This window comes from Malania oleifera, chromosome 4 (assembly GCF_029873635.1).
Source record: "Malania oleifera isolate guangnan ecotype guangnan chromosome 4, ASM2987363v1, whole genome shotgun sequence".
NCBI classification, from domain to species: domain Eukaryota; kingdom Viridiplantae; phylum Streptophyta; class Magnoliopsida; order Santalales; family Ximeniaceae; genus Malania; species Malania oleifera.
In genome coordinates, this window is record NC_080420.1 from 75,231,135 (window position 1) to 75,246,472 (window position 15,338).

Below are 15,338 nucleotides of genomic sequence, written 5' to 3' on the forward strand. Positions count from 1 at the left end.
TCCAAGTTGAGATTTTCACCCTTTTCTAAACTTTTCTTCCTCATAAATTATGTACACGAGAGACTGTTTTTGTTTGCAATAAGGAGTGCACTGGTATTCAAACAGGTATAAGAATTGAAATGATATGCGACATACTCCAAAATGTGGAATGACAAGAGTAAGCTTAAATAGATTTTGGAATGCAATAAGCAGGTTATGAATTTAGGTTTGATTTCTATTGTAAGTACTAGCAATTATTTATGCTTATGTTTGTTAACATTCAAAAATTGTCAACTTGCTTATGTTTGTTAACATTCAAAAATTGTCAACTTACTTTCGAACATCAATTGATTAGACTAATTAGAGGCATAACAACAAGTATTTCTTTTTTACATTAAGCTTGATCCTTTGGCCGTTGCCTTTTGTTCATTCATTAAACTCTTAGTTTTATTTGTTTCTTTGTATAATTCTAGATGGTTCCCCTTTGCCAAATGAAAATAATGGAATGAATAATAAGATATTTTTTTTTGGATATAAAGTAGGAGCGGAATGGAATCTAAGTTAGAAATTTGGAGAACTGCATTAGAGTCCAAAGGTTTTAGGATAAGTAGGAATAAAACAGAATATGTGAAATGTAAGTTTAGTAATGTAAGGAGGGATAGTGGAGAGAATCTTTAAACTTGGTAATCAAGAAATTATTAGCACTAATAGCTTTCAATTTTGGATTTATTATGCAAGAGGAAAGGAAAATTGAAAAAGATGTATAACATAGAATTAAAACAGGTTAGGTAAAATGGAGGAGTGCGCCTGACGTGTTGTGTGATTGTAGAATACTCTTAAATTAAAAAGGAAAAGTTTATAAGAGTACTATAAGGCTAGCTATGTTTTATGGTTTAGTATGTTGGACAATTCAGAAACATGTAAAAAAAGTAAAAGTTGTCGAAATGTGAATGTTAAGGTGGATGAGTGGTATAACAATAAAAGATAAACTAAGAAATGAGCATATTCGCAATAAATTAGGCATAGCATCGGTCAAAGATGCAACTTAAATGTTTTGAGCATTTGAAATGCAAGCCTAGTAGAGCACCTGTGAGGAATGAGTTATTTATTGTTTCTAGCATGAAATGGGTAGGGGTTGGCCTAAAATAACTTCGAATGGGGTAGTGAGGAAGGATTTAATAGCCCTTGTTCTAGTAGAGAAAAATTTCTCTCGATCGAGGAAAATTGGAGAAAACGAATTCATGTACAACCCATAGTTGTCAAAAGTGCGCCTGAGGCGCAAGGCGCAGTGAGGCGACGAAGCTAGCACCTCATCACAGTTGAGGTGAGGCGACCTTCAAGAGGCACAGGTAGACACATTGAGGCTCCAGGCGTTGTGAGTCGCGCCTTAAATATTTGACCTTTTAACTTCAATTTTTTTTTAACCATTTAAGAAAACGTAGCAAGACTTGAACCAGCCCTAGCCCTAGCTCTAGCCAGAGGCTTCGACTCAAACCAACAGGTCTAGGCTTTGTCTTTGAGCCTTTGAACCAACATAAAACCCGCAGTCCAAGCTTTGTCTTCATGTCTTTGAGCCTTCACCAGCAAGAGAGCCATTGCAGGAGCCCTTCGTCTTCGAGGTTTGAGCCTTCAAACTAGCACAATCTTCGTCCTCAAGCCTTCGAACTAGCACGAAACACCACATCTTCATCCTTAGGCCTTAGAGTCTTCGAGCCTTTGCAAGTTCTCTTTGTCTTTGAGGTTCATGCCTTTGAACTAGCATGACCTTCTTCTTCAAGCCTTACGCCAGCAAAAGAGTTTTTGAACAAGCGAGAGGCTTCGAGCCATTGACTCTTCATCGCTAGTCTTCGTGATTGACAGGCTGCTTCAACCTAGTAAGTCTTCTTCTTCTTGTTCTTGTTCTTCTTCTTCTTCTTTAGTATTTTGCTATTGTTGTTGTCTTCTTCTTCGGCTCTGCTTCTTCTTTTTCAGTTCCTATTCTGCTTCTTCTTCAGTTCTTCTTCTGCTTCTTCTTTTTCAGTTCTTCTTTTGCTTCTTCTTTTTTAGTTCTTCTTCTGCTTCTTCTTTTTTAGTTCTCCTTCTTCTTCTTTTGCTGTTGCTGCTTGTTGGTGGCTAGTAGGCTGCCCCTGCTTTTGGCAAGTTATAGATTAACTTGCATTTAGCCACTATCTTGATGCTTTTAAGCCTTCAGTCTAGCAATTTTGTTTCCTTTCTAATTTGAAGCTTGAACTCTTGCATGTGTAATTAGTTATGTTAAATATGTTTGTTTCACTTGGAACTTGGTACTAGTTGTCATAATTTCTATTTTTTTTATATTTTGGTATTGAATATTTGGCATTTTAAATTGTAATATTACTATTGATGTGTAATATATCAATCATGGTCTTAAATTTCCACGAAATTGTAGAAATTCTATTGAAATTTCCAATTTCTGTCACCCTCGAAATCGAAAAGGCAGTCGATTTCTGTCTTGCATAATTTCTGTCAAAATCTCAATGAATCTTCTGAAATTTGTTGAAATTTCGAAATTTTAGCAAAACTTGTTGAAATTTTAACTATACGATGAAGTTTTGTCAGAATTCAAATGAGAAATTTAGGAGTGAAGTGAAATTTATATCTTAATTTATTTTATCGAAACAAAAGATTATTATAAGTGCTTTTGGAATTATATAAAAAAAAAACTTACAGTAACATTTTATTTAACCATTTATGTCTAAATTATCATTATTTGTATAATAAATAATATTTAAATGATTTATGAATTTCATTTGTATTAACTGAATATGTTTAATATACATTATCTTACAAATATGTTTGATACACATACTATTTTACAACTTTTCCACCTCATACAAAACATAGATGTATTTAATTTGTAATATATTAGTCCTAAAACTTATATTATTATGTTTGTTAACCGTTTCTAAAGTTTCACAAAGAATTCCATGATTTACTACTAATTTTTCCGTTTTTTTTTTTTTTTCAAATTGAAATTGAAATTGAAATCAAAATTTCAGTCGAAATTTCCGTACTTTTGGAGCTTCGAAATTTGAGTCAAAATCGAAATTTAAGACCTTGATATCAATTACCCATCAAATAGGCATTGTGCACTAATTTATAATTGTGTGCCTCACCTTTGTGAGGTGAGCTCCTTTGCCTCGCGCTTCGCACCTCGGCTCCAAGTACCCTTTGCCCCTCAATGCTCCTTGCGCCTTTGACTACTATGGTACGTCCCCACCTAGTGGGACTTAAGGCTTCTTGTTGTTGTATCTATAGGCATGTTTGGAAAGGGTTTTAATGCTCTCTCCTCATTCTTCTCTTGTTATAGATCTGTTATCATGGCTGCCATGTAACATGAAAGGAGGGAATTGCTATAAATCCATTCAGATTGAAGGGAAGACCTTCTATTTGAGGCTGGAAAAAGTGGGTAAAGGAGATGTTTTATTTATTTTTTAGCGTAATCCCATGCATAACCGATGATTGAGGCTTTCTTTGAAAGTGGCAAAATGGTTCTCTGATGGTTTGGCTTCAAATTTTGCAGGTTGGAAGGGGCTTCCAAAGCAATAGGTTTGATAGTGTGAGGTATTGGTTGGCGATTTGGCAAACAAAACTTGGGAAGTTCTTGGAGATTGGGTTGGGATGGAAAGGAAGACGTTTTTCAACATTTGTTCGTGGTGGGGACAAAAAGGGGATGGATGGGGAAATTCTTGCAAGAATTCTGTGTGGTAGTTAGGACTTTCCCTAATGGAAAGGATAGTATTGGTGACAACGGGTTTGTGTTGTTCTAGTCTTGAAGGTAACGAACTGCTCTTGGATGGAGGTACAAGGAAATTGAAGAAGGAACTGTGTGAATTAACAAACTTAGTGTTCAGTGAACTATGAGGGTGAGGGCTTAAAGGGGGGTTTCTTATATGGCTTGGCAGTTAGGTCTTATTTTATTTTATATTTATTTGAGGCTTGCTTGTCCTATTTTACGTTGTAATCTCGTTTTCCTCTCTTAATATATTTTATTTTATCGTCAAAGTAAAGATATCCATAGGCATGTTAGGAATGAAGATGCATTGAATTTTGGCTACTGCATTAGAAGTGCGAGCCAATTGGAGTATAGTGTTTTTTGGTAAGTTTGAAAAAATAAACCACTTTCTTGCCAAAAAAAATACTTGCATATGTACGTAGATATGTAAGCATGCAAGTATGTTAAAAACGACATTAGGCTGTTTTTGTTGAATACTTGGGTAAAATAGCCTACCCTGAATGATAGGTCTCCCCTCTATTTATAACATATGTCAAACACAATACCAATGAATTTAATACCTTTATTAACATAACTATAACGCATAATAATGATGTTAAATGACTAAACAACATTAACACTCCCCCTCAAGCTGGAGCATATATTTCATATGCTCCTACCTTGTTGCAAATGAATTTCACATGAGCACCTCCCAAGGCTTTAATGAACAAATTAGCAAGTTGAAACTCAGACTTCACATGAGTGGTTGCAGTGAGCTTTTGTACAAGTTTCTCCCGAATAAAGTGGCAATCAACTTCAATGTGCTTTGCCCACTCATGGAAGACCGAGTTGGAGGCAATATGAATAGTAGGTCGATTATCACATATCAACTCCATAGGTTGAGAATGTGGAAAACCTAGTTCTTCCAACATGTTCTCCAACCAAACAAGTTCACATGTAGTGTGCACCATAGCTGTATACTCTAACTCTAACACTTGACTAAACCATCACAATTTGTTTCGACACCAAATTAACACCAACAAAGATACAATACTTAGTTGTGAATCTTCATTCAGAAGATGAACCGACCCAAATTGCATCTTTATATCCTTAAATATGAGTGTTTCCTTGATCCTAATATAAGAGACCTTACCCTAGTATCTTTGAAATATTTTAAAATGCGAAATACTACATCCTAGTGGCTTGTTCTTGGGGAATCAAGAAACTGGCTCACAACACTTGTTGCGAACGATATATCTAGTCAAGCGAGTGAGATAATTCAACTTTCCAACAAGTCTTTGGTATTGTCCTTGGTTAGGTAACAAATACCCATATTTGGCACTAACTTATTATTAGGATTCATGGGTGTAATGACAGGTTTGGATTCCATCAGTCAAGTTTCATTTAAAAGATCAAGAACATACTTCCTTTGTGACTAGATGGTTCCCATACGAGATCTCAATACTTCTATATCCAAAAAGTAACTTCTATATCCAAACAGTACGTCAATGGTCCCAAGTTTTTAGACGGAAACTTACTTTGTAGGAAAAGATTCAGGTCTTTGATGCCTTGATCATTATCATCGATGATCACAATGTCATCCACATACACAATAAGCAAAATCTTGCTAGATGGAGTATGACATAAAATACAGAGTGATCTACTGCACATTGTCAGAGGCCAAACTCAAGTACTACAACACTAAATTGGTGAAAACATGCTCTAGATGATTGTTTGAGTCCATGTAATGATTTCTTAAGTCGACACACTGAGCCGGACTCCGCTTGAGCAACAAACCTAGGTGTTGCTCCATACCCACCTCTGTTTGAAGACCACCATGTAGGAAAACATTCTTCACATCTAACTAATGTAGAGGTGAATGACAAATAGTGGCTAAAGAGATGAGCCGGTGTATTGAAGCCAATTTAGCAACCGGAGAAGATGTGTCTAAATAATTTATACAATACACTTGAGTATATACCTTAGCAACATGCCAGGCCTTCAAATGAGCCACAGAATTGTCAGGATTGGCTTTCACATTGTACACCCAACGACAATTAACCAAAGACTTATAAGGAGGAAGAGGCACCAAATCCCAAGTATCATTATTATGTAGCGCACACATCTCTTCAACCATTGCAATCCTCCACCCAAATTGGATAGTGCTTCAAAAATAAATTTTGGAAGAGCAACTGAAGACAAAGTACTAACGAAACATTAATACGAAGGTGACAAGAAATCATAACAAGAAAAATCAGAGATTGGATGTTGGGTACAAGTGCATTTACCTTTCTGAAGAGCTATAGTAGGATGATTATAATGGGAAATAAGATCATTTGATGAGGGAACTAGAGGCGCAGTAGTAGAAGTTGGAGGAGGTTCCCCTCCTTTGAGTTGTTGTGTGTATGCTTGCAAATTGGGATGATCCAAGCAACGAGAAGGACTCAAATAGGATGAAGATGTAGGAAGATTGGGCATAGATAATAGGTCGAAATCTTGAAGGCAAGGCAGAGGAAGAGATGTATCGAGGTCAACGAAACTCAAGGAATCAAAGTAGTATGGTATAGACTTAAAAAAGGTGACATCAACAAAGACAAAGAATCGATGTAAAGTAGGGTTGTAACATTGATATCCCTTTTGAGTACAAGAATAGCCCATAAAAATACACGAGGATCCAACTTATCCATCGTGGAATTAATTGATGGACAAAGGACGCTTAGCCGAATAGATGAGGATAGGAGAACAAAGGAGCCTTAGGGAAGATAGCTGAATATGAGATTTTACCACCAAGGACAAAAGATGACATTTTATTGATGAGAGAGCAAGCTATGAGCACAACATCACTTTGAAAAAATTTAAAGACATTTATTTGATACAATAGGGTACAAGGGACTTCAAGAATATGTTTGTCTTATTTTTTTTTTTTTTTTGGCTCTGTAGCTCCATTTTGTTGTGGAATGTGGGCACAAGAGGATTGATGGATCATACCAAAATTAGTCATATAGGTAGTGAATTGGATACGAAAGTACTTCTTAGCATTATCACAATGAAGTATCCTAACTGGCGTGTCAAATTGAGTCTTTATTTGAGAACAGAAAGCACAGAAGATATTAAGCAACTCGTTCATGGTGAGTCATCTTGTTCATGGTTGTTCCGATTGTTCCAACAATTAATCTTGTTATCATTGATCTAAATTTGTGAGTGTTGGGATGGATTGGTCAAAAAAGATGCCCAATAGCTTGATATTATGGTCTATGGTAGGAATTAGAACATCAATAAAAAATACAGCAAATACCTCTGTTTCAGACCCAATAAACTCAATAACCATTGACAAATAGATTTGGGACGCATCAAACAACCATTTCTCGGGTGCTGTACATGAGCAATTAAAAAAGGTGAGATATGTGAACAAAAAACATCACAAATAACTTCATTAATATGTTTATAGATGGATTCAAGCACCGCTCGATGAATCCATGAATCGACACATGGGGTTGGCCCTGGCAGCCTTTGATTGGCGTCAGGCACTATTCGGAGATGGGATTTCAGTGGGAGGTATATTGGAAGTCTCTGTGGGTGACTACGGTGTTGTTTTTGAAAAATCTATAGTAGATATTGTGTTTTCGAATTGGCAGTGTCACCCAAGAAATTTCCAGTGACTGGTCTAACTTCTAGCAGCTACTGTCTATTTTCTAGGGCTATAGTGTTGCTAGGAATTCTTCTATGATGGTAGACATGCAAGGGATTAGGGTTTTAGGCTTTGGTTTTGATGGTTGTTGTAACAATTAGGTTTTAGGTCTCAAATTCATGCTCTGATACGGTCTTGAATAACTGGGTAAAATGGAAGATCGAACGTAAATGATAGGTTTCTCCATCTATTTATAATATATGTCAAGTACAATGCTGTTAAGATTTGATTAAAATGAATGGCCTAACTTTAAGATAGGTCTCTCCCTCTATTTATAATACAAATTAAATACATTCTAATGACAATAATACCCTTGCTAACTCCCACTAATTAGCATACTAACACACTCAATAATAATAATAATAATGCTAGAAGACATATATAACCTCTAACACTCCCTCTCAAGCTGGAGCATAAATGTCATAAGCTCCTAGCTTGTTACAAATGAATTTAACATGAGCACCCCCCAATGCTTTTGTAAACAAACCAACAAGCTGCATGTCTGAATTCACATTAAGTGGTTGTAATGAACTTTTGCAGAAGTTTCTCCCAAACAAAGTGGTAATCAACTTCAATGTGCTTCATTCGCTCATGAAAGATTAAAATGGAGGCAATATAAAGAGTAGCTTGATTAGCACACATCAACTTCATAGGCTGAGAATGTGAAAAACCCAATTCTTCAACCATGTTCTTCAACCAGACAAGTTCATAGGTAGTGTGTGTTATAGCTATGTATTCTGATTCAACACTTGACCTTGCCACCACAATTTGTTTCTTAATTTTCCAAGAAACCAAATTATCACCAACCAAGATATAATACCTGGTGGTGGATCTCCGATTGGAAGGCGATCCAGCCCAATCTACATATGTATATCCATGGATATAAGTGTGACTCTGATCACGATATAAAAGACCTTTCCCAAATGCACCTTTGAGATATCTCAAGATGCGAATTACTACATCCCAATGATTTGTACTTAGAGAATCTAGAAATTGACTCACGACACTTGTTGCAAAAGATATATCTGGCCGAGTAATTGTGAGATAATTCAACTTTCCAACAAGTCGCTGGTGTTGTCTAGGATTAGGTAACAAATCACCTATATCCGACATTAACTTGCTGTTAGGATCCATGGTTGTATCAACAAGTTTAGATCCCAACAAGTCAGTTTCATCCAACAGATCAAGAACATACTTCCTTTGTGAAACAACAATTTTGATATGAGATCTAGATATTTCTTTATCCAAGAAATATTTCAATGGTTCCAAATCTTTGGTCTAAAATTTAGTTTGTAGAAAAAGTTTGAGACCTTAAATACCTTTATCATCATCACTTATAATAACAACATAATCTGCATAAACAATAAGAAGGATCCTACTTGATGAAGTATGATGATAAAACAAGGAATGATCCACAACACACCGTCGAAGGCCAGACTCAAGTACTACAACACTAAAATGACTAAACCATGCTTCGGGAGATTGTTTTAAACCATATAAAGCCTTTTTTAGCTGACACACTAAACCTGACTCCCCTGAGCAACAAACCCAAGTGGTTGCTCCATATAAACCTCCTTCTCAAGGTCACCCATGCAAGAAGGAATTTTTCACATCTAGTTGATGCAAAGGGCAGTGACAAGTAGTAGCAAAGGAGATGAACAGACAAACTAATGTAAGTTTGGCAACCGAAGAAAAAGTATCAGAATAATCAAGACCATACACCTAAGTGTATCCCTTAGCAACAAGGCGGGCCTTTAGATGAGCCATAGAACCATTAGAGTTGATTTTCACAGTGTAAACCTAGCAACAACCAACCACAGACTTGTCAAATGGAAGAGGTACCATGTCCCAAGTACCATTGTCATGTAAAGCATTCATCTCTTCAATTGTACCATCCCTCCACCCTAAATGGGCTAAGGCTTCCAAAACAGATTTAGGAAGGGTAGCCGATGATAAAGCAATGACAAAACAATAATAGGAAGGTAATAAGGAGTCATGAGAAACATAGTTGGGAATGGGGTGTTGAGTACATGTGCGCATACCTTTCCGAACAGCAATAAGAGGATCAACATCATGGGAAGTATGATCATCAAACGAGGAAACTAAAGGCGTGGTAGTAGAATCTAGAGAGGACTCTCTTCCTTGCAGCCGCTGTCGTGAATACACTTGCAAATTAGGATAATCAAGGTGATGAGAATGACTCGAACTACATAGAGACTCAGATGGTTGGCTGGGCAAGGATAGCAACGTAGAATCTGGAAGATTAGGCAAAGGAAGAGACTCATTGAGCTCAGAAGCACTCAGTGACTGGGTGTAGTATGGTGTAGACTCAAAGAAGATAACATCAGCAGAAACAAAGAAGCGATGCAGCACAGGATTATAACAACAATATCCCTTTTTAGTATGTAAGTAGCCCAGAAGGACACATTTAATAGCATGAGGATCCAATTTATCCACCCCAGGAGTTAGTTGATGAACAAAGGACACACGGCCAAAAGGAAGAGAAAATAAAGGTGAATTAGGAAAGAGAATGAAGTAGGGAATTTTACTACTAAGAGTAGAGGATGGCATTCTGTTGATCAGATAACAAGCAATAAGTACAACATTACTTCAAAACACTTTAGGTACTTTCATTTGATTAAGTAAAGTGCAAGTGATTTCAAGAAGATGTCTATTTTTCTGCTTTGCAACCCCATTTTGTTGAGGAGTGTGGGCGCATGATGATTGATGAACAATACCAAACTGAGTCGTATAAGTAGTGAATAGTGCACTAAAAAACTCTTTAGCATTGAGTATTTGAATTGGAAAACCAAATTGAGTCTTTATTTCAGAACAAAAGGCACAAAACACATGAAATAACTCATAACAATTTTTATTTAAATATAACCAAGTCATTCTTGAATAATCATCCACAAAGGTTACAAAGTACCGGAAACTGACCCTAGACATCTAAATCAACTAACATAAAAGGGCTTGCAGCCCATTTATTGACCCGGGAAGTGGAAGAAACACGATGTTGCTTTCCTTAATTGACAAGACATACAATCGAGAATAGACACAGAATTCAAACTAGGAACGAGACATTTTTAACTTTTCCAATGAAGGATGACCTAGGCGACAATGAATTTGGAAAGTTGTGGTAGTAGTAGTGCAGGCGGTAAGGAGATAACGGCTCAAAGTGATAGACTCCACCGGCTTCACGCCCTCCACCTATTGTATTCTTCATCTTCAAATCTTGAATAACCACAGAATCAAGGAAGAATGTCATTGAACAATTCAAGGATTTATTAATTTTGCTAACAGACATAAGATTGAAAGGAAATTTGGAATATATAAAACCGAAGGAAGAGAAATAGAAGAAGTGGGATTTATAGTCCTAATTGCCTTGATTACAGTAGTGGATCCATCAGCAAAAGTAACACAAGGTAAATTTGTATGATATTGAAGAGTGGAGGAAGAGCTAGGTATACTTATGGTATGATCAGTGGCAGCGGAGTCTATGACCCAAGGACTAGGATGAGAAGTACTGGATGACAATCATACTGTGTGATTATTACCTGTTTGGGCAAGAGATGCAATGGGAAGAGAAGCTTGTGATGCTTTTTACTGTTGGAACTTGGAATACTCTTCCTCTAACATAGAGATTGTATGTTGCCTTCCACTTGACCCCAAAGGTGAGGAGTCAGTGGTGGCTGCATTAGCTGTCCCAAAGGTGTGAAGTCAGTGGTGGCTACATTGGCAACACATGAAGGTCTGCCGTGCGGATCCCAACACTACTCAATAGTATGATTATTCTGTCCACAATGAGTGCACTTGTGAGGAGTACCTCTACCTCGTTCGTCTCTACCACTACAACTACTCTAACCATAGCGATAATTTTTGCGGTTGTTTGGTAGAGAACTAGAATCACTTTTTGTAGCAAAGGTTGTCCTCTCAGAGCCAGATGCAAGAGTCGGAGAATGCATGCTAAAGGAAGCATGAAGGACACAAGAATAAACATCAGCAAATGATGGCAGCTTGACACTATTGAGTATTTGGGACCAAATTACCTCAAACTCAGGTCTCAAGCCTACTAGAACATGAAAAACTGTCATCTATTCCCTCTACTTCTACATCTCATGAACGTCGGCAGTTATAGGTTGCACGACGTTAAGCTACTTGTGAATGTGCTTCATCTCTCCAAAATAATTTGCAATGCTCTTATCTCCTTGTTGCAATTGAAAGTATTCCTAGGATCATGGTCTTAAATTTCCATGAAATTGTTGAAATTTTCGTCAAAATTTTCGATTTCCGTCACCTTTGAAATCGAAATGGTAGTCAATTTCCGTCTTGCATAATTTCAGTCGAAATCTTAATGAAACATCTGAAATTTATCAAAATCTCGAAATTTTAGCGAAACTTGTCCCAATTTTAACTATACAATGAAATTTCAAAACAAAAGATTATTACAAGTATTTTTGAAATTATATGAAAAATTGAACTTATAGTAACATTTTATTTAACCATTCATGTCTAAATTATCATTATTTGTATAATAGATAATATTTAAATGATTTATGAATTTCATTTGTATTAACTGAATATGTTTAATGTACATCATCTTACAAATATGTTTGATACACATACTATTTTACAACTTTTCCACCTCATACAAAACATAAATGTATTTAATTTGTATTTTATTAGTTCTAAAACTTTATTATGTTTGTTAACCATTTCTAAAGTTTCACAAAGAATTTCATGCTTTACTACTAATTTCCATTATTTTTTTCAAATCAAAATCGAAATTGATGTCAAAATCGATTTTTTTTTTCGAAATTTCCATACTTTTGGAGCTTCAAAATTTGAGTCGAAATCAACATTTAAGACCTTGCCTGGGATAAATTATATATACTTGTAATGTTACTGGAGTAGAAGTTTGACATAATCCCAAATCTCCTTACTCATATCTAGATGCATAAACATCCGTGCAATTTGTGGCTCCATTGAATTCCATAAAAGGGAAACAATCAAGGCATCTTCCTCAACTCACGCGTATTTTCTGTTCTCATAAGGAGAATCAGATTGGAGCAAGTGGTCAAATTTCCCTAATCCTGCTAAATAAATCCAAACAGTGTTAGGCCATTAAACATAGTTCTTTCCATCCAACTTTTGAGTCGTTATTTGTGGCAGCGATGTAGGAAACAAATTTTTGGGATTCATAGATTCCATCCCAACACTCACAAATCAGCAATCACACCAAAAAACAAGAAGAACAATCAAAACTAATCAGGACAACACAATCTATGTGAAGCACCGACATGATAACGGACGAGGTGAACTCACTGAAAGATATAGCACTGCCACAACACTCACAAATCAGCAATCACACCAAAAACAAGAAGAACAATCAATAATCGAACAATCACAAACCATGTGAAGCACCAATGCAACCACAGATGAGGTGAACAACTCACTGATGGATATAGCACTGCCACAGCCTCACAATTGAACATGCCAATGCTGCTATGGGTCCAAAAAAGTTACAGGGAAGTCTTCACAAACCCTGAACAGAAATTAATGGAATACCGCGAGTGCATGGTCGAAAAAGGTTTAATTTTTGAGCAAAAAACTGGTCTAACTGCTTGATAATATAGTCTAAAGAAGGAATCGGAGCATGGTAGAAGAAAAAAAGGGAAAAAAGTGTCGGAACTTCACTCATGCACTAGTGCGTGGGGTCGGCCCTGCTGGCGTGTGGAGTGGCCACTGGCAATGGGATTTTGTGGGGTGGGTCGTTAGGGGGGGGGGGGAGGTTTCTGATTATGGGTGTATGGTTGGTTTTGTGATTTTGTATGGGATGGAGGTGGATCTGGGAAGAACAGATGCAGGAATGGTGTTTTCTAGTGATGGCTAAGGGAAATAGGGTTTACATAGGATCATCATGCTCTGGTATCATGTTAAGATTTGATTAAAATAAATTACCTAACTTGATGATAGGTCTCTTCCTCTATTTATAACACAGATTAAATACATTCTAATGACAATAATTTCCTTACTAACTCTCTCACTAATTAACATACTAACACACTCAATAATAATAATACTAAAAGACATATATAACTTCTAACAAATACCAATGACCATAATACCCTTACTAACTATTAACTCATAACACAATAAAAATGCTAAATGACTAAATAACGATTAACAATTTTATTAGGGATCTATTACTTGAACGAACAAACCTCATGCGGTTTGAATTTATGTATTAAGTTTATTCTTTTTAATCTATGAGTGTAAGTTTAGAAAGCTTGTTACTTCATTGATATCACTGATAAAGTAGAGCAATGACCGTCAATATTTGAAATACAATTTTTGAAGAAACTAGTAAATTTGTCTAGAGCAATGCACTTGAAACTTTGCGAGGTGAATATTATCAGTATCTCTTAAAATGTATCTATTTTATTATTCTATGGCAGCAAGTAAAGGTTATATTGTGCTAATACAATGTGAGAAGCAATATTAAATAAACTAGATTGTTACCCGTGTGATGTGTGGGATTTACAACTTAAAATATAAATTAAATTTATATATTGGTTCCATTGGTTTATTTATATTAAAATGAGGAAACACATTGTAATCATAATATGGTGTCTAGAACTCAATTTACAATTAGCAAATTGCTAGTAGCCTAGCCTTGATGATTGGGTGAACCGGTGAATTATCTTCTCTTACAGCCTTTGGTGTAAAGTAATGGAGGCCTTAAACAGTCTTAATTTCAATCTCAAACCTTATTTTCAAATCCATTGTAGACAAATTCTCAAATAAAGAAAAACAATGAATGAATTATAAATTAAAATATTCCAAATCACTCAAAAATGGAATGTTTACAGCAAAATTAAAGATGTGTGATACCTGGTTTTTCATTAAATTACTAGAATGTAGCACTATAGTTTTAAATTCATGGTTGATGCACCATTATTTAATTGCGGCTTCTTCTGGATGCAGATTGGGAACTGTGTTGGTGCAGGAAACCACCGATACTTCATTGCCTTCCTTATTTCGGCTGTCATTAGTACAATTTATGTCTCAATCATGTCTGCCTATGTAGGGTTGCATGTTTGGCCCCCACTGAAATACAGGGCTCTTGGCCATCTATATGGATTTAGCAGTGATTTGGCTCTGAGAACTATGAAGGAAATTATTCTTGCACTATTAAGCTCTGCAGCGTTTCTGTCAGCAAGAGGGCTTGTTCTTGTTTATCTCTTTTTTGCATCTGTTTCTGTGGAGATTGGATTAAGTGTGCTATTGTGGCAGCAGCTGTGTTTCATCTATTCGGGAAAAACATACTTGAGCAATCTTAGTTCAGGGGGTGCTGAAGGCAGTGGAGAAAGAGATATCCAGAATCTTCTTCGTTTCTTTGGTTGCCCATATTCTTGTATGAGATACTTGCCAACTTTTTATAATGTTAGGAAGTGGCACAAAAAGTGAGCAGAAATGCCCAAACTGTTCTGTTCAATTTTGCCCTTAATTTAGTCCTGCAATGGGGGCACAAGGTTGATTTGGTCTTTATTTTGTCTATATAGCTGCTTTAGGTACTGAATGTACATTAAGTTTCGAATTCTGTTATTAAAAAAAAAATAGAGCTCGAATCTCTTAATTGCATAGGATTGTTAAATTTGAAGTTTTATTTACATATCTATACGCTTGTATGTGTCTTCTCCCTGAATGGAGCTGTAGTTGCTTCTGGATTCTGCCTGTTTTATTTTTTGTAGACCTCTAATGGAAGGCCAACATTCCATTTTCTTTCATGTGCACTTGCGTTTGGTTGGTTGCCGACGGTTAGCAAAGCCTCGTCTTTAGCTCCAATTAGCAACCAATTGCCTTGAATCTGAGTATAGGCGTAAAACCATTTTGATGATCATTCCAAGTAATGTTTAATTTAACCTAACTAGTACA

At 36.2% G+C, this 15,338-nt stretch overlaps 1 protein-coding gene across 2 annotated transcripts in view; it reads left to right on the forward strand.

Moving 5' to 3' along the window:
- LOC131153173 (protein S-acyltransferase 11) overlaps window positions 1-15,044 on the forward strand; it is a 61,133-nt gene extending 46,089 nt beyond the window's left edge. For both annotated transcript variants that reach the window (XM_058105299.1, XM_058105300.1), the window contains exon 4: window positions 14,388-15,044. In XM_058105299.1, coding sequence (XP_057961282.1) covers window positions 14,388-14,870 — 483 coding nt within the window. In that variant the 3' untranslated portion in view covers window positions 14,871-15,044. The remainder of the gene's footprint in view (window positions 1-14,387) is intronic.
- The last annotated feature ends 294 nt before the right edge of the window (window positions 15,045-15,338 follow it).